Source organism: Micromys minutus, assembly GCF_963924665.1.
Source record: "Micromys minutus genome assembly, chromosome: 3".
NCBI lineage: Eukaryota > Metazoa > Chordata > Mammalia > Rodentia > Muridae > Micromys > Micromys minutus.
The window spans coordinates 29,137,030-29,154,892 of record NC_137972.1 but is presented as its reverse complement, the minus strand read 5'-3'; the positions used below and the strand labels follow the sequence as shown (position 1 = coordinate 29,154,892).

Below are 17,863 nucleotides of genomic sequence, written 5' to 3'. Positions count from 1 at the left end.
AATGCATCTTTCCTGGGAGTGACTGACTGTAAGGAGACTTTGGCTGGGAGTTCAAGTTACTCTAACTGTAAATTGGTCCACGTTGCCTTAAGCCTAGCTGTTCACTGCTGCGCAGACACCCTGGGCGTGAGGTGGGTCAGGATGAGGTTCTGGCACCAATGAAAGGATTCTCTGGCAACTTTGGGATGGGGCACAACAGACCCACATGCCTGGAACAGACTGTTTTGTCTCTGGTTCTTACTTCATGCCTTTCGCCTTCGACAGCCCCTTAGTTTCTCTATCTGCAGGATGGGAGCATTATGCCCTACAGCCCAGCCTCTTTGCAATTCAGGTCCGAAGAGCCCGCCCAAGTTGGGGACTGGGGAGATCAAAGGTCTCAGCACCCAGCGGAGCCGGGGACACCGAGGGCGCCAAGAAGGGGGTGGGTAGGTAGGGGACTGGAAGGGCGGCCGCTCCGCAGGGGATGCGCGTCAGAGACCCCAGCCACACTCCAGGCCCGCCCCTTAACGGGCCCCGCCCCGCCCCGCCTGGTTTTCGTCTGTAAAGCGCCCCGCGCGCGCTTCCCGCTGCCGCACTTTCACTCTCGGTCCACCTCGGTGTCCTCCTGCCGTCCAGCTCTGCAGCCTCCGGCGCGCCCTCCCGCCCACGCCATGGATGCCAAGGTCGTCGCCGTGCTGGCCCTGGTGCTGGCCGCGCTCTGCATCAGTGACGGTGAGTGCAATCCGCGCCCGGGCCCGGGAAAGGCTCGCAGCTTTGCGCCGGGGCTCCTTCGGGTCCGCGATTCCTCTGCCAGCTCCGGAGTCGCGGAGAAAGAACTCGTTCGGCGCGGTTCACTGCAAAGCGAACTTGACACAGCCGGCTTTGCAGGGCGCACTCCCTCCGGGTGCCCTTTCCCGTGTCCCAGCGGTCGCACTGAGGTTTTGTGTTCTGCGAAAGCGCGGCCGCAGGACCTAGAGTGGGTTGCAGGGGAGAACTCGCTGGGTTGTTGGGCAAGCGTGGGGTCCGCACGGAATGGAAGCGTGGGCGACGGTATTCGGGTTTGGGTCCCGGAGCGCACCAGCTGCACTCAGCTAGTGTCCACCCGCGCCCAGATGTTTCCAGAAGCGAAGTGCAGCGCGGTGCCGGAGTTGTCTGTGCACGAGATTCATTCGGGAGGTGCGTGTGTCGGCAAACTCGTAAAGTAGCTTGGCTTGGCTATAGGTTTGGTGGCGCGGCTGAGTTTGGTACCCTCCGAGTGTAGCGGGTTTTCTTAACAGCACCCTGGAGGGGATCGGGGCTAAGAGCAGCGCAGCTCTTGAACTCGCGCCACCAGCCAGGGTCGCGCTTCTGCACAGTTCGTTGGTCCGTAGCGACGCGGACCTGAGCACGCGTCTCTTCGCTGCCCCTTTTTCTTCTTACCGGGGTCATCAGACAAAGGCGCAGCAGTTACCCAAGCTATATGCACACCTCTCCCCAACCCCCAAACACACCTGCAAATGGGCGCTTTTGTAACCAGCCCAGAATCCTCAGCTCTGGAATGAGAGCTGCCCCAGAGTTCAGTCTCCGAGACCCAGGGTGGTGTCTTCTTTCACTGGGAAAGGGCTTTCATTTTGTTTTCCTTTTTTGACACCGAAGAGAAAACTCTCGGCGCTGTTACAAGACACCGTTGCTGCAAAACAAAACAAACCATTGCCTCTGAACACAAAACAAAACCCTATCAGTCGGGGCCCCGGCCTTCCTGGGCTGTGCTGTTTCTGGAGAGAACTGAGGGACAGTCATGGCTCTTGGTGACGCTGCGGATCTAAATGCTGCCCTGAGTGCACCAAAGCGTTGGTTTGGGATCTCTCCTTGTGAACACGGGGTACGGGAAGTAGTGGACCCTGTGTTGTTTGGCTAAGTATGGTTGGTGGAGAGGCTGAGTATGGTTGGAGAGGCTGGATTTGCTTAGTCCGAGGGAAATGTTCTGTTAAAGTCGGTTGCCGATCGGAGTAGTAAAAAGAAAATGAAAAGCAATTCAGATTTCTTTATTTCTTTATTGTTGTTACTGAGAACACCCGGGAGGCTGCAACTTTCCACTGGCCCCCAGTGCCCCGTAGGAAGCACGTTGATTTGGGCATTAATAATTGAGTGAGCAAGGATCATAGACTGGCAAACAGAAGTTAGGTACGAGGCAGGAATGTAGGAACTCGGGTCCTCAAGGCTGGAGTGCAACTGTAATTGGGGTTTCTCACCCCCGGACATATTCTGACCCTGGGAAGAGTCGGATTGTTGACTTCCCTACAACCAAGTGTCTGGACCAGACTTGTTCTATAGGCAGGACCCCATTGCATTGCCCAAATGAACTTGTTTCTTTACCTCCTAGGGCCCGTGTGCCCCCTGATTCTACACAGCCCTTCAGTTGCAACTGACCTTGCTGTGGTTCTTCTCTTTTCTCCGTCAGCTAGACGTTAGACATCCTAGGCTTCCTTGGTTAAGCACAGGGCCGCAGGCTTCCCGGGCCTGTTAAGAGTGAATGCGCCCAGGCTCCCTCAGCCAAGCTCTCTAGGTTCCCAAGTCCAGGGTGGCAGAACAGTTGGTTTGGACTTTGGTCTGTACCTGAAGTCTTTTTTTTTTCTTTCTTTCTATGCTTTAGCATCTAAATATACCTTCCCAGGCCACACATCTCTTAGCTAAATTGCACCTGCAGATGAAAATAATCCCATCATATATTTAATTTGGCCCACGTTCCAGCTGCTTCCCAAAGGTAGAGAACATAAGAATACCCAGAAGTCCTCTGCAACTCTGGATAAGCAAACTTAAAATCCTGGGACTAACTATTCTCAGACATACATTTTAACTTTGGTGAAAAGACCCATAAATTTAAACATTTGGGGATATTTAGTGGAGCTAGGATAAAATCTTGTTGGGGGGGGGGACGTTGCAGCTACAAATCCAGTTCTCAGAGTTTGCAATTCTAGACTTTCAGGGTGGTTTTTAAGAGGGGTTCTAAAGGAGCCCCCTGGCTAATTTACACTAATGAGTGTCAATTAAAGCATTTTTGCAAATTGGTGAATTGGCAAACAAAGCTAGTAATCTGATCCAGGAGGCCTAGGCATCCAGGTAGTGACCATAAAAGCCATAGTTGACCCCAGCTTTTGGGACAGAAGGTAAATCCAGGGCCTCCCCTCTGGATTCTTTTGTGATTTCCAGGGCTTAGGGTAGGGTGAGTGGGAGGAGGGGGAGCTGCAGGTGGGAGAGGGAAGCTCCCACCCCCCAGGCCTGCACCAGAGGGATGAGGAGGGAGCCTAGGACCCCCACTTTTCCCAGGTCCTTTTGTCCCTTGGAAGCTACCCCTGCTCAAATCTCACTCTTCCCTACAGAGGGGATGGTCTTTGCAAGAAATTTTCTGTTAGCATTCCTGCTGATGCTCCCGATTCTTCACCAGGATCACCATCAACCCTCAAACTCCAGCACCAGGCAGAGTAATGACTGGTCCTGTTTTCCCTCTCTTCGCTTCCTTTAGGTAAGCCAGTCAGCCTGAGCTACAGATGCCCCTGCCGGTTCTTCGAGAGCCATGTCGCCAGAGCCAACGTCAAGCATCTGAAAATCCTCAACATTCCAAACTGTGCCCTTCAGATTGTGTAAGTCTTAGCCCCCCAACCCCGCCCCAAGAGCAACCCGGTATAGAAGGCCTCAGAGTTGGCATAATTAGGGGCAGCTGTTACCACCACACGGACACTGATATGCCATTGGACATGAGTTTCAAAGACTACTTTTGTTCCCAGAACCCTGGTGTGCTCAGTGTTTCTCACTCCTGCTTGCAGCACCCTGGGCTGCCTCTTCACAGAAAGAGCCGTGACCTTGACGGAAGTCAGCCCCCAACTATTTACGGTTGTATCTGTCTGGTCAATTTCAAGGTGCCCCGAATTCATCCTTTCCCATAGCAAACAAAACAAAACAACAATAATAAAACCCCAAGATCCAGAATGACATGGAGGTCAATTTTAATCACTTGCTCGGAGACCAACATTCTAAAGTCATTTTGTGTTAGAGTTTCCCAGTTTGCTGGATGCGGTTGCTGACATTTGACTTAAATTTAGGTTGGAAAAAAGCAAAGCTCAAAACATATGAATGATGTAAATATCTCACTCAGAGTATGGTAAACTGGGCAGAGATGTACCATGTGCTAGTCTAGCCTCCCATACCTGAGGATGGTGAGGACTCAGAGCCTCCTAGGAGAGGTTCCTATCCTCAGATGACTCAATACTAAAACAAAACAAACAAACAAACAAAACAGTCTAAGGATACAGCAGCCGGAACCAGGCTAGCTTAAAGGCTTTGTTGTTCAAAGCTTTGGGCTTTCTTTGCTTCCTTTTCAAAGGAAGGCTTTCAACCTTCCTTTCCAGCCTTCGCTGCTGGGTTATGCAGAATATGCTCTAAAGAGATGGATGGCGAATATTATTTTCACTAATTTGATTAAAATACAATACTCTCCTGGGAAAGCTATTTTAAAGATGATGAATTTACTTTTGAACAGGCTGTGCTGGCTCACTGTCCTGGGACTGGCCCAAGAACATTCAGTGTCAAATCGAACTATTGATTCTAGGTGATCATTAAGTTAATAAATGACTGAATCCAGACTGATACCTCGGATCCCTATCGAAATTACATCTCTTTGAACGACTGGGCAACTAATGGACAGCCTTCTTGAAGAGGTTTATCTGTCCCTAGGACACTGAGTAGGCGGTTGTTTTTTCCAGAAACAATTCAGCGGCTGGAAAGAAATATTCTCCCCATAGTCTGTGTTGGTTTATCTTTGGTTTTTGTTTGTTTGTTTGTTTGTTTGGGGGATTTTTGTTAATGGAGAATAACCAAGGGATAAGTTCACCAGTTCATCTCCCAATTAGAATGCTTAGAAATGAGAGGGAGAATATTGAGTTAGTTTTAACCAATCCACAAAGCTAAGACTGAAGCATTCTGTGAATTTGCAAATGCTCTCAGGCAACCACTGGACAATTTGTCTAGACTGTTCCTTGCCCACCTGAACGATCTCACCTCACCACCCTGCCCTCCCCTTCTGGACTCCTGAGTCTTCCTCCTGAGCTACCCTTAAGTTTATCCCATGTGCTATCAAGATGATCTATCAAAACTTTTTAGGCTGCTTCCTGCACTCACCAGAGGTTTCCAAGACCCACCCCCATAATGTCAGTCATTTGCGCCTTCTGGGTGGCTCTTGCTCCACATCCTTTGGGCACCTTGACTCCTTTAGGATATTTCTCCTTCTTTTTCCTTTAGCTTTTACTCACTTGCCAAGCTCCAGCTTGGCCAGATGCTCAAATGCCTCCACTGTGGTCTCTTCTCCCTATCCTCTGGGAAGCATCCTTAGCACATCCCTAACTCTGCAGTGGTGGTCCCAACACACATCAAGCACTGTGTCTTCCAAAACTGAGGCTTCCAGGAGCAGCAGCTGGGCCCTTCAGTGAGGGTCTTCAGCTGGGTGTGTCGGGTGAGCCCATGCGATCACTTTCTCCTGCTTGGCTGTACAGCGTCCCCCCCCCCTTTGTGTTTTGGCAGTGCAAGGCTGAAGAGCAACAACAGACAAGTGTGCATTGACCCGAAATTAAAGTGGATCCAAGAGTACCTGGATAAGACTTTAAACAAGTAAGCACAACAGCCCAAAGGACTTTCCAGTAGACCCCCCCAAGGAAGGCTGACATCTGAGAGATGAAAGGGCAGTGGTGGGGAGGAGGGCCGGAACCCTGGCCAGGATGGCCAGTGGGACAGCACTGACCGGGGTCATGCTGAGGTTTGCCAGCACAAAGACACTCCACCATAGCATACGGTACGATGTTGCAGCTTATATTCATCATGGAGCTTTTATAACTGGGGTTTTTCTAAGGAATTGTATTACCCTAACCAGTTAGCTTCATCCTCATCCTCCTCATCATCTTCATCCTCATCCTCATTTTTAAAAGCAGTGATTACTTCAAGGTCTGTATTCAGTTTGCTTTGGAGCTTCTCTTTTCCCTGGGGCCTCTGGGCACAGTTACAGGTGGTGGCTTTGCAGGGAGCCCTAGAGAGTGGTTCCACCAGAGCAGAAGCAGAGGAGTGACACAGGGCTTGTCCTGCAGGGGGCGCTCCTTGACAGATGCCTTGCTGTGAATCACTAAGCACAAGGTTGGGCATTTTGCCAGTTCAGTGTGGGGGTAGGGAAGCTTCCTTTAGAAGTTATCCCTGGGGCCTGTGCTCAGAGACCCTTTCCCAGCCGTTCCTGATCTCTTCTTGCCTCCAAAAGCATGCTTCATCTGACTTCCACTTCTCACCTCTGTAGCCTGATTGACCAACGCTGCATTGGAAGGAAGGAGAGTGATTTGGGGTGTTCCCTCCCTCTCTTCCCACTGCTTTCCTCTCACTTGGGCCCTTTGTGAGATTTCTCTTTGGCTTCCTATGAAATGGAGCCAGCCCCTCCTGGATAATGTGAGAACATGCCTTAGATTTACCCACAAAACACAAAGTCTGAAAATTATCATAAATGAAATTTTACATTTGAAAACATTGAGGAATTGGACTTTGGTAATTGCTCCTGAGTCCTATATATTTCAACAGTGGCTCCATGGGCTCTGAGTTTTCAAATATTGGAGATGAAAAAAATAATAATGATGAATAAGCCAGAATCTTGCCATGAAGCCACAGTGGGGATTCTGGGTTCCAATCAGAGATAGAGACAAGATAAAACTCGTATACACTCATGATCACAGATGGCCCTGGTGGTTTTAGTAACTATTTGCAAGGCATTTTTTACATATATTTTTGTGCACTTTTTATGTTTCTTTGGAAGACAAATGTATTACAGAATATATTTGTAGTTGATTCATATATTTGAAGTGGAGCCATAGCAACGTCAGTAGCTAATCTCTATGATCTTGAACTACTGGCAACTTGTAAAGAAATCTATATGACATATAAATGTACTACAGCTTTCCAGTGTCAGCCACAGTGTATTTTTCCACTTTGTAATGAAACTGTATCAACTGTGACATTATATGCACTAGCAATAAAATGCTAATTGTTTCATGCTGTAAACCTCCTACTGTATGTGGGAATTTATTTACCTGAAATAAAACCGACTAGTTGTTAGACGGAGTGCACATACATTTCTGAAGACTGAAAACACAGGCATACCTGCTGGTCAGGTGCTGTGGACTGCCCTGCAGTGGGGTGAGCAACACTCCCACGGGCTTCTCTCATGAGCACGTTGAGTCTGCAGAGGAAGTTTGTGAGTGTGTGTGTGTGTGTGTGTGTGTGTGTGTGTGTGTTGGTATTTTTTTTTAACCAAGCTAGTTTTCTGATGAATAATACCTGACTCACTAATTCCTCCTCCCCCTTCTCCTCGGTTCTCCTAACATCCTCATGTAATCCCCAGACTCAACCCCAGTAATATCAACCTCTGCTATTTTCCCATGTAAAAATCCCATGACTCCGGGCCATGTTAATATTAGTCTTTTGTGAGAACAGGTGGCCTCACCCCATAAATCATTAAATACCATTCAGCTTGAATCATTTTAGTGTGACAGTCACAAACTGGTTGCTCTAATAAAAACTCTGCTAAACCATCCCTCTCCTTAGCTCTCTAGAACAATCTCAGTTATCCCTAGGGATACTCCCCAGCATCCAGAAAGAGAAGTGGGATCAATCATCCTGCTCTCCTCAGCCTCTCTTGGAGGGCTGCCTGAGCCTGGGGCCTCGACTTCCCCTGCTTTGGATACTTTGAAATGCAGATTTGTAGTGAAGGCAGAGTCCACCTCTTGCCTTGAAAAGGAAGACAGGCCCAGAGCTTTCTCCCCTGCCCTCTAAGATGTGCATTTTCATCTCAGAGTGAGCTTTGGCAGGGATGGTGAAAACCCGGGACCAGCCTGGCAAACTGGCAGTCGCTGTGAAAAGCTCCCAGATCATAGGGTTCCGGTAGCCTATTTAACTTTTGGGTGGGGAAAGTGTCTAGTTTACTTTGATAAATTGCTTATGAACCACATTTGCCAAGTAGCTCCAAGCCTCAAACTGAAGACCGAGTTAAATTGGCTCGTGAGGCCGTGCTAAATACTGTGCGAACTGAGATGGGGACACTCCTCTATGTTGCGATGTGATTAATGGTTCTACTAATTTTATCTAAGGGGGCGCAGAGAAGAAAAAATGGGGAAAAGAGAAAAGATAGGAAAAAAGAAGCGACAGAAGAAGAGAAAGGCGGCCCAGAGAAGGAAAAACTAGTTACCTGCTTCCTGCAGATGGACCGCAGTGCGCTCTGCTCTGGCGCTTTGTAACTCGCTCTTCCCTCTTCGGGGGCAGACCCCACACTCCGGGCAGGTGCTCAGACCTGATGGTAAACTCTTCCCTCTTCTGGGGACAGACCCCACACTCCAGGGCAGGTGCATAGGCTTTCCTGCCCTGGTGGCCACACCAGCTGCTGTATTTATGTGCTTCTTAAGGCCCTTCTCTGTCTGCTAAGCTATGAAGAAAGATGTGCAGAGACTGGGGTGGAGGCTAAGCCACACAGGACCTGCCTAGCCTGGCAGCTTTGCCCCGAGCTGAGCCCCTTGGCCAGGAGTACACAAGGCTCACACCTACAATCCCATGAAGGCCAGGGTGGTCTGCTTAGCCAGGAAAGGGCATGTGCCTTCCCCTCAGCCACACTGTCCCTGATGGCCTTCTCAGGACATGAGGTAACTGACTTGCTCTCAGACCCACCATGAGCTTTTCCAAATACCTGCAGCCTGAGAAGGAACGTCATTCAGCCCTGCTGTCCCGGCTATGGGAGCAGCTTTGCTTCCGGACAGAAGGGTTTCTGCAGACTGTCTTGGGTGAAAAGCAGGAAGGATGCAATCTCAGAGAACACATGTCAGCTGCTTCTCAGGGAATCTTTTCTTTGGACAATTCACTTTAGAGTCTTTAAACGGGTTCCTCATGGGGAGGACAGATGTGCTCTGGAACTTTCTGAAGGGCCAGCAGCTTCAGGGACTCTTAGTCTGTCCTCCCCAGTTTCTCAACATCCCTGGGAGGGTGTGGTATCTGGTCACCACTGCCTCCATCCTCAGTCCTGAGAGATACCTGCCTTCAGTGAGTTGGGTCAAAGCTCTGGAATTATTTAATACCCCAGTGAGTCCACCCTCACCTGGCAATTGTTGTCTGGTGTTTTGCTTTTGTCATTTGCCAGTTTGGGTTAGGAGGGTGGAGGGTGAGGCTCTGATTTTAGTCATATTTGCTCTTCACCACATGTAGACACAGACACACACATCTTGTACCCCAGGCCCCTGGGCATAATCTTTATAATTGGTGCAGAAAGAAGAGATGATCTGAAGATACATCAAACAGACTGATTGCAGAAGGAAGGCCCAGGGCCCTTATGTCATGCTCTCTTGGGTCCCTAAGTTCTAGAACCCTTAGAGGTTCTAGCATTAAACCGGTAGAGGCCTTCATAGTCCTTGCTGGGGAAGGGTCTCACTAAGGAGCTTTGGGGAAGACCTGTGTTACCAATGCTTACCTTTCATCTGGACTGCTCTCCTGGCCCATATCCTCTCCTCAGATCTGAGGAGAACAGGCTGGATGATTGGTGGGCACCTCTTCAAGCCCGGGGGTGACTGTCTGTCCTTCTTGGGGCAGCCAGCTACACTCTGGTCTCAGTGGCCTCACCAGGACACTTCCTACTATTAATAAAACATTTATGAAGGCCAGATCTGTGCTTGAGCCATAGTTCTGCTTAGAAATGGATGCCCAGCCCCTCTGGAACACTGGGAAGAACTGTTGGTCCCTAGCAACCAAAGGCCAAACTGAGGCTGCCCTGAGTTGGAAGAGCACTTTCCAAAATGCCTATGGATTCCTCCTCCCACCATCCACCTCTAGCTCCTAGGATTCAGAGACTAGAACAGTCTGTTTCTTAGAAACCACAGCAAGCACCCAGGAGCCCTCTGAGGTTATGAAGCCCATCCAATGGGCAAGCCCAGCCTACTGGACAGAGTCCTCACGGAAAAGCCTGAGAAGCTGATTTTATCTAATGATGGGCTGAAGTAGGTTGTGCTCCTGTATCTTCTTAGGCAGGTGAGAGAAGGTAGTCTTTACACTGTCTCGCATTAACACCTTCTTGGAGGACCTGCAGTTCTGGAGGCCACCTCCTGAATGCTAAGACCTCTTCTGGTGGTATAGGACCAGTCATGAGATTTCAAGGAAGAGTGATTGTTTGATGAAAGCTATGGGAACTGCCTCTTCTCTTGGAACTCTGAGGCCTGGTGATGCCCAGGATCTCAGGGAGCCTGCTGTTGCTGGGGTCGATGTGTAGTTTCAACACCACTGTCCTAAGGTTAAAGCAGTGTGCCTTGTCATGTGCTCCTTGTACCATGCCTCCTGTGCCAGTGTGTGTCTGCCTTACCCTGTGCTTGACATGTTCACCCATATTCTCTGCTTCCTGCCACCATCCAGACCCCTCAGTGTGCCCTTCCCTGCTCTCCTGCTCTCTCGGGCCTCGATTCGGGACTGCAAACTGAACTAAGGAGTAGGGCCCGTGGCTCCTGCTAGGCCACACAGCATCCCAGGCACGTGGTGAGAATCTCCCTTAATGTGTCTCCTCTGTTCTTGTCAACAGGAGGTTCAAGATGTGAGAGGTGTGAGTCAGACGCCTGAGGAACTTACAGAAGGAGCCTAGGTCTGAAGTCAGTGTTAGGGAAGGGTCCACAGCCACTTCCTCTGCTCCTTAGCAGGGCTGAAGCCATTTCCAAGGGACTTGCTTTGCACAGTTTGCTATACTTTCACCATTTGATTATATAGCAAGATACATGGTGATTTTTTTTTTCATTTAGTCTGATTTTCCAACGTCATTGATGCCAGGCCAAGGCCACTATGTTACTTCCTTTGATCTAGTATCTTTCCCATGGAGAACCTTCTCTGAATAGTGGCTCCCTGGGTTTGTCTCTTTGAGCTGAGGCAGGAGGCTCACCTTTTTCTGAATAGGAACTGGTGTCCCCACCCCAAGGACGGCAGGGCTTTCCCCAGCTGAGGCAGGAGAGTGAGTCCACCCTCATCCCATGCTCTGCTCCTCTTCCCAACATTCATCGTTCTGTCTCATCCATCACCGTGTCTGCGACTGTCTCCATGACCCTGAGAAAGGACTCTCTCAAGATGAAATCCTTTATTCAAATGGGACAGCAAGAAGGAAAAAGAAATGTCTGGTGTTCCCCAACCCCAAAACCCTGTGCACATCTATGTCTTGTTTGGAATATTGTCTCTTCAACCCCCTGCTTCTGTTGATGTCATCCATGACCAGTGTCTTGTCCATGAACTGTCTCTAACCCAAATGCAAAGGCTGAGTGTGAGGGGATGGCCCTGAGGTCCAGGTTGTGGTCACGGCAACAACCCTCGCTGTCTCCCTGTTCACAGGCTCGTTTTGGATACACAAAGTCCAAAGAAAGGTGGTTTACAACATTGCTCAGCTCTAAGAACTGTAGACCCTCCACATTTCCATACCTGTTATCTTAAAACTGAAACTTTAGCATTCTGGAACCAAATGTGTTCTTCTATCGAGGAGTAGCAGGCATCGGGTCTTTTCAATTATTTTTAAAAGTCAATGAAAAAAAGCATGAGACTTGGGCCCTGCTGGGCGGTCATTTCCCCGGAAAGGGGGGGTCAACTACCCCTACCTTTCCTTGGAACAGCAGAATAGGTGGGATTGGTGCCACTCTTGGAAGCCTGGCCCCAGAAGTGTTTTGTCCTCTACAATTTTTAATGCAAGCTCGCTGCCACTTGGACAAAAGCACAGTGAAGAGCCAGTCTCTAGTTCCTCAAATGGAAAAGACAAAGATAAAGGGAGTAAAGAAAGAGAAGGAGAATCCGCGGCCAGCTGGCTGGACACCCGAGTAAGATAGAGGAAGTGGGCTACAAAAAAGATTCGTCTTCAAGAGCAGGTGTTTGAGAGTGAATGGTCTGTAGAATTATTAGTGGTGTGTGTGTGGTTGGGGGATTTCTACAAATAGTTGAGTTCACCGCAGATGAAAAGTACAACCAGCAATTTGAACAAAGAAAGCTAAAACGGTTAAGCCAGTTGGGATGAGGGACAAATGGTTGGTTGCAGAGCTAGGCCCACAGGCAGATACAGAATTGTTGCAAACCCTCTTGACTGGAACATTTGGGGCCCCTGGAATAGAAGCCACACCGCTGGATTGCTGGGCAGTGGCCACTTTGCATCTAATCCCAGCTTTGAAGGGCATTGCTTGGAAGAATCCTTTCAAAATCTCCTTCACAGGGAGGAAAAAGAGAAAGGTAGAAACTTTAGGGAGACTTATTTGTATATCAATATTCCTCTGCAGACCCACAGTCCGCTTCTAGGTGGAGACAGCCTCCCTAAAGCAAATGTGCATTTAAATAGAACATTTACATCGGAAAAGTCTCTCCCCGCCTTAATCCCCCATCCTCCCTTTCAAAACACAAGCACAGCAGTCCTTGAATGGTTGTTGACCTGGGGACATCTAGCTGCCCCTGCTAGTCCTGGTGCTGCAAGCATTTTCCTGGGCGCCAAGAAACCTGCCAGGCAGCCAGCCCCTCTGTTACCAGCCTTTGCATCTGGATAGGGAAAGGGGGTTGGAGACTTACAGTCTGCTTTGTGTTGTAACCCAGATTTGTATCCTGTGTTTACACTGCTGCTGGCTCTCCGGACAAAGGACACTGTCAAGGAAATGCAGGCCAGTGCCTGGCTGCCTTTGAGAGCGGGTTTGGAGAGCAAAAGGCTGCATTCCTCTGTGGGACTTGGCCCGAGGTCTTTAGGCCTCTCCTGTGGGTTCTGTTTATCTTCCCCTGGGTGATTTTGTGTCTCAATGGTGTCATCAGGGGCTTTGGTCACAGAAGAAATTCATCCCCAGGCGATCCCTCTTCTGCCTGGGTGGGACCTGGGCAAGCATTCCCTCTACACAGCTTCCCGGGCCCCACTTTAAGGTAAAAATCTCAGCCTTCAAAAGGTTGCATAGAAACCTCCAAATTCCACAGCAGACTTCTGCCATGGCCAAGTTGCCAACCTGGATGAGCTTGCAGTGTCTACGCAGCGGTGGGTTCAGTGTTGCATGTGGTGAATACTGTATGTTGTTTCAGTGCTGTCTCCCAGATAATGTGAAAATGGTCCAAGAGAAGGCAGCTTCCTATATGCAGCGTGTGCTTTCTTACTCTCTCTTTTTTAATATATGACAGTTATTTGAAAAGCCATTTCTACTTTGAAGTCATATCAATGGAAATGATGTATCTTCACCTACAATCTTCCTAATAAAGTTCTGTATTCGAATGTAGCTGCCAAGCATCCTCAGTGAATGTTACCATGTGGAATTTTCCACATTTGGCTTTACCCTCCCAAACCTGACTCTGAGACGGTGCAGTCTTAGCAGAAGAGCTTAGCAGGCCCTGGTGTTCACTCCTCTTGGTCTAATTGCCAGTGCTGGAAGATGTCTATAGGGAAAGGTGTTCCATTTTCTCTGCATGACCCAGCTTGCTCCTTAGAAGCCAGACAGCTTTGCACTGTACAAGCAATAGCTTAGTATAAAGTTACAGGCGTGTCACAAGAATTTGGGAGAGGAAGGCCCACACTACATGTGCAGGTCATGGGATAAGGTGACGGAGGAAGGACTCAGTCCCTGTAACACAGCTGAAAACCACAATATTCTGCATGTTCCTATCCTGGGTGAGGGAGCTAATGGAAGTCAAAGGGTAACTTGCTGACTGCTGCTGGCCAGCTTCCTCCAAGAGTCCCTCTTCCCCGACAGAAAGATTCTTGGCATCTTATGGTTTGATTTTCAAATTATCTTTGTTCCACATTTAGCCATTTCCTAAAAGAGAGGCTAGATCCGAGCTCCAAGTCTGCAACATATCAGATCTCAGCACATCTCCCTCCATACTCACAAATTTCCCATTACTTACAGGGTAGTTCCCATGTGAGTTCTACGTTGTAGAACACAAGAATTAGTGGGCAGAGGCTCCAGGAGAGGCAATGTGGGACTATCTGACCACATGGGTATGAAGATAGAAGGAACAGGCAGAGTCTCAATCCCTTTCTCTCAGCCCACGTCATGATGTGAGACATACTAATTGCTCTTGGGTCTCAGTCATGTATCATTCATAGCAGAGAGTTGAACTGAGAGAGAACATAGGATATTCTATAGAATATAAGCTAGAATGATGGAAAAGGCCCACCCTTGTGCTTCCAGAAAGTTCCCTCTTTATACCTCTTGTGCTATGACATTCATAGAGCTAGAAGACGTTGAATTTGCTTCTCAAAAGGCCCTCAGCAAAGCCCAGTGACAAGGTTGAGCCTACCCCTGCAGGCCATGATGATGAGAAGCCTTTTGTTGGTCCCTGGTGATTCCTGGGGTCGGAGCAGCATTCTTTCAAGAACAGTAAGCTGCTATTCCAGCACCAGGACCTGATTACCAGTTTTCTAAACAACCTATGTCCACAGCCTACCATGTCCCTTTCCCTCTGCACATGAAAGAAACTGGGCCTTCTGTACAGCTCAGAGTCAGGACAGCTCAGAGAAGAAAGATGTCTAATTCAGGCCATGGTGAAGGATAGGAGAGAAAGTATGCCCTTTTGAGAGCCAGTCTACTGAGTGCATTGAGGACCCAGAAGGTATCCTTGTGAATTAGAAGCAGCAATTGCTCCATAGGTGCTACACATGGGGAGTCCAGCACACTAAGCTAGGATTCTGCTTCCTCACTCTGCCTGTACCCTTATGAGAGGCATACATTGTACAAAGGCAGTACTGATACCTTTAGTGAAAAGCTCCCTGCAGTCTAGAAAGGTATGAGAAGACCATGGGGTGATCAGATGCATGGCCACCCATGCCAGCTGTGGGCCAGTCTTGTTTTAGGGATACAGAGTTATGTTGCCAAGAGCCTCACCTTCTGCTCCTTTTTCTCTGTGCTCATTCTGAGGACTTGACAGTCAGGGCTGTGGGCAGTTAGAGGAGAGACAGAAAAAGTTAAGTCTTGATCAACAGGACTCAGAGAGAAATGTAGATAAGAGACAAGGGAACCTATAGTCGAGGGGCTCAGAAGGCATTAGCATTGGTCCATACTCCCTACCCTGGACTCCAGTTAGATCCAGTTCCATCCATTGGGGGGGCAACTTTTTCCAATAACACCAAAATAGCCATTTCTAAGTCAATTAGGCCAAGTGGGTCAGGTATAAAGGCCACAGGTTGATGCATTCACAGGGAGTTGCTAGAGATCTTTTGACTTCTTTGCCAAGCTTCCCCAGAGATCTTCTTACAGCCCAGTTCCTGGTTTTAGATGGAACTCCAAGGAAAGATTATTGAGACCATAGAAATGTTCTAGACTATGCCTGTCACCCTAGATTGACTAAAGTCTCAGATGGCTTGCCCAGGCTCTCCTCATATCGAACATGTTCAGAATCCATTTTAGAGCCTGATTAATCTTCCTTTCCTAAAGATACCTGTGAACATTGAACTGAGTGGCCCAGAATCACCCATGGAAAGACAGTTGAACATCTACTCACTGACCTTTCTAAAGCTAATCCAGTCTCACTGTGGCTATCTAAGGATAAACTAAAGACCATGAGTTTCTAGATGAAGTCCATCCTAGAGTGCCTATTGAGATGTAAGTGCTGGATGTTTTGCATGAGGACTTATACCCAGCACCTATCATGATGAGTGTTTAGAGCAGACTTGAAGAGAGACTTGGTGTCCACAAGCCAACACCAACATCAAAGAGCTGGTGCTCTCACTGGGTCATAAACTGCTCTCAGTTTTCAGCAAAGGTGCTCTGGTAAGTTTTGAGGTAAACAGAGTAGCATCTACTTCTTGGCCCACCAGACCAAATAGAAACAAAGCCAGGTTCTTCTGTTATTACTGAAAATGGAAGGGAGCCATCTAGGTGGAGTGGTAAGGAGGGCTTGAGCATTCATACTTGTAAAGAACAGAGGTACAGTGGGCTACTGTTGACTCATGGAATGCTGGGTGAGGTGGACAGCCAAGAGCCACAGACAGCCCATGAGGCATAGCTGAGGTGAGGAACACCCTTAATAATAAAATAGAATACTTACCTGTCTTCCAAGTAACATTAAATGCCTATCCTTTGTAATGGAAGGTTAAGACTTCATTGACAGCAGTTGCATTTCACTCTGCAAGTTACTATGGGCACAGGTAAGTCTGATGGGCCATTCTGAGCACCTGCCAAGGAAGTAACACAACAGAAAGCTTCAAACCTTGGTAAAACTGGCATTGCATGCATGGAAATATCAAGAACACACACAGGTTTACTTTGCATGATACTGTGGCTTGATACTGTTATCTTGAGAATTCATGCTCAAGAACCATGCAACCAATTAACCAGAAGTAGCCACAATGTTTTAAGTAAGTGTGCTTTTGCAATGGGCCACATTTGTAGCTATCCCGGGTTAAATGTAACAGGTTGGATGGTTTTATCTCTGCTTAAAACAAAAGACTGAAGTTGAAGAAATGTAGTTAAAAGAACTTTCTGTGCTTGGGGAAGATGCAGGTTTGGTAATCAGCACCCACACAGAGTAGCTCACAACAGCTTGTGTCTCCAGCTCCAGCCTGTGGCACACTCTTCCTGCCTTCACACATGCTGGAACGCATACGGTGTGCATACATATACATGCAGCACTCATGGGTACACACAATAAAAATAAATATGTCTCCTTTTTTAAAGTATAGATAGAGTGTATTCAGAGCATGGAGAGGGGAGGTAAGAGGATACTAGAGGCAGAGAGAGAGAGAGAGAGAGAGAGAGAGAGAGAGAGAGAGAGAGGAAGAAGAAGAAGAAGAAGAAGAAGAAGAAGAAGAAGAAGAAGAAGAAGAAGAAGAAGAAGAAGAAGAAGAAGAAGAAGAAGAGTGGAGGCCAGCCATGATCATGTGGAAAGAGAGTGGAGGGGAATGGGGAGAGAAGAGACAAAAGGGAAAGAGGGTTAGAAGTCAAGAGCAATATATCTTCTTCTTAAAAGAAAATATAATTGTTTCCCAGTTAAATTGCAGACTAAAAGTTGCCTAGCTGCTGTGACTCCAAAAAAAAAAAAAAAAAAAAAAAAAGAAAAAAAAAAAAAAAAAAAATCAAGTTCTATTCCAGAGAGGAATAACACTAGAACTTCACGAGGTACTAATAACAAGGCTGGAAAATGCAGAGAAAAAGACAGGAAACAGGGCAAAGAACTAAAGGAAACATGGCTTGGGCCTGGAAGCTCTAGAGGATCCTCCGGCAGTTCCTGACAAGGGAGAAGCCCACAACAAATGGGCTCTCTCTCTTGTGTCTTGTGTGTGGTGTGTATGGTGTGTGTGGGGGCCTACGTGTGTGTGTGTGTGTTTGTGAGAGAGTCCACTATTTTATTGTTGGAATTAAACCCTCCTGCTCCAGGAAAGCAAAGGTAACTGCCGAGCCATCTCTATTTTCTACTCTGTGTGACTCAGAAGACAGTGGCTTTACTGTATTAAGAGTGAACCCATTTAAAACTGACTTGCTCTGGGGTCCTGAGGACTGGAAAGCATCCCAGGTCATGGTACTTAGATTTAACTAGTCCAATGTAAGAAACAGCCCTGGAAAACAGTTGTGGTAAGGACAGGTAACCCCAACGGTGGGAAGCGAGTCATCATTTGAAGACATTCATCTTCCTTTGCTGCTGTGGAGTCCCAAAGCTCTGCGGCTCCAGCATGTGTGTAGAGCTCAGGGCTGTCATTGTCTCCCACATTCCTAGTACACTTGGAAGACATTCCCCAACATTAGCCAGCTAAGAGAATAGAAGTCCCATAAACGTGCCAAAGCTTGTTTAAACTGCAGATTTCCACAGTAAATGTGGCCAGCAGGGACCTCTGGTGTGCACAGAAGGGAAGGTGCAGCAGCTCCGGGTGACAATGGAC

General features: G+C 48.1%; 1 protein-coding gene across 3 annotated transcripts; it reads left to right on the top strand.

The window, feature by feature from the left end:
* The first annotated feature begins 555 nt into the window (after positions 1–555).
* CXCL12 (C-X-C motif chemokine ligand 12) lies at positions 556–13,257 on the top strand. 3 transcript variants are annotated; one of them, XM_080914654.1, is made up of 4 exons: positions 556–711; positions 3,482–3,599; positions 5,533–5,619; positions 12,610–13,257. In XM_080914654.1, exons 1-4 carry the CDS (start codon positions 651–653, stop codon positions 12,926–12,928), a joined length of 585 nt encoding a protein of 194 aa, XP_080770780.1. In that variant the 5' UTR covers positions 556–650; the 3' UTR covers positions 12,929–13,257. The 3 variants fall into 3 exon arrangements, with proteins under 3 accessions (XP_080770780.1, XP_080770782.1, XP_080770781.1); XM_080914656.1 differs by having other exon boundaries at positions 10,586–12,753; XM_080914655.1 differs by having other exon boundaries at positions 8,127–12,753.
* Positions 13,258–17,863: the final 4,606 nt, after the last annotated feature.

Coding starts and splice junctions, on each gene's coding strand:
- CXCL12 (XM_080914654.1), top strand. CDS start 651: ATGGATGCCAAGGTCGTCGCCGTGCTGGCCCTGGTGCTGGCCGCGCTC. Junction 712..3,481: donor CGCGCTCTGCATCAGTGACG/GTGAGTGCAATC, acceptor CGCTTCCTTTAG/GTAAGCCAGTCAGCCTGAGC. Junction 5,620..12,609: donor CTGGATAAGACTTTAAACAA/GTAAGCACAACA, acceptor GTTGTAACCCAG/ATTTGTATCCTGTGTTTACA.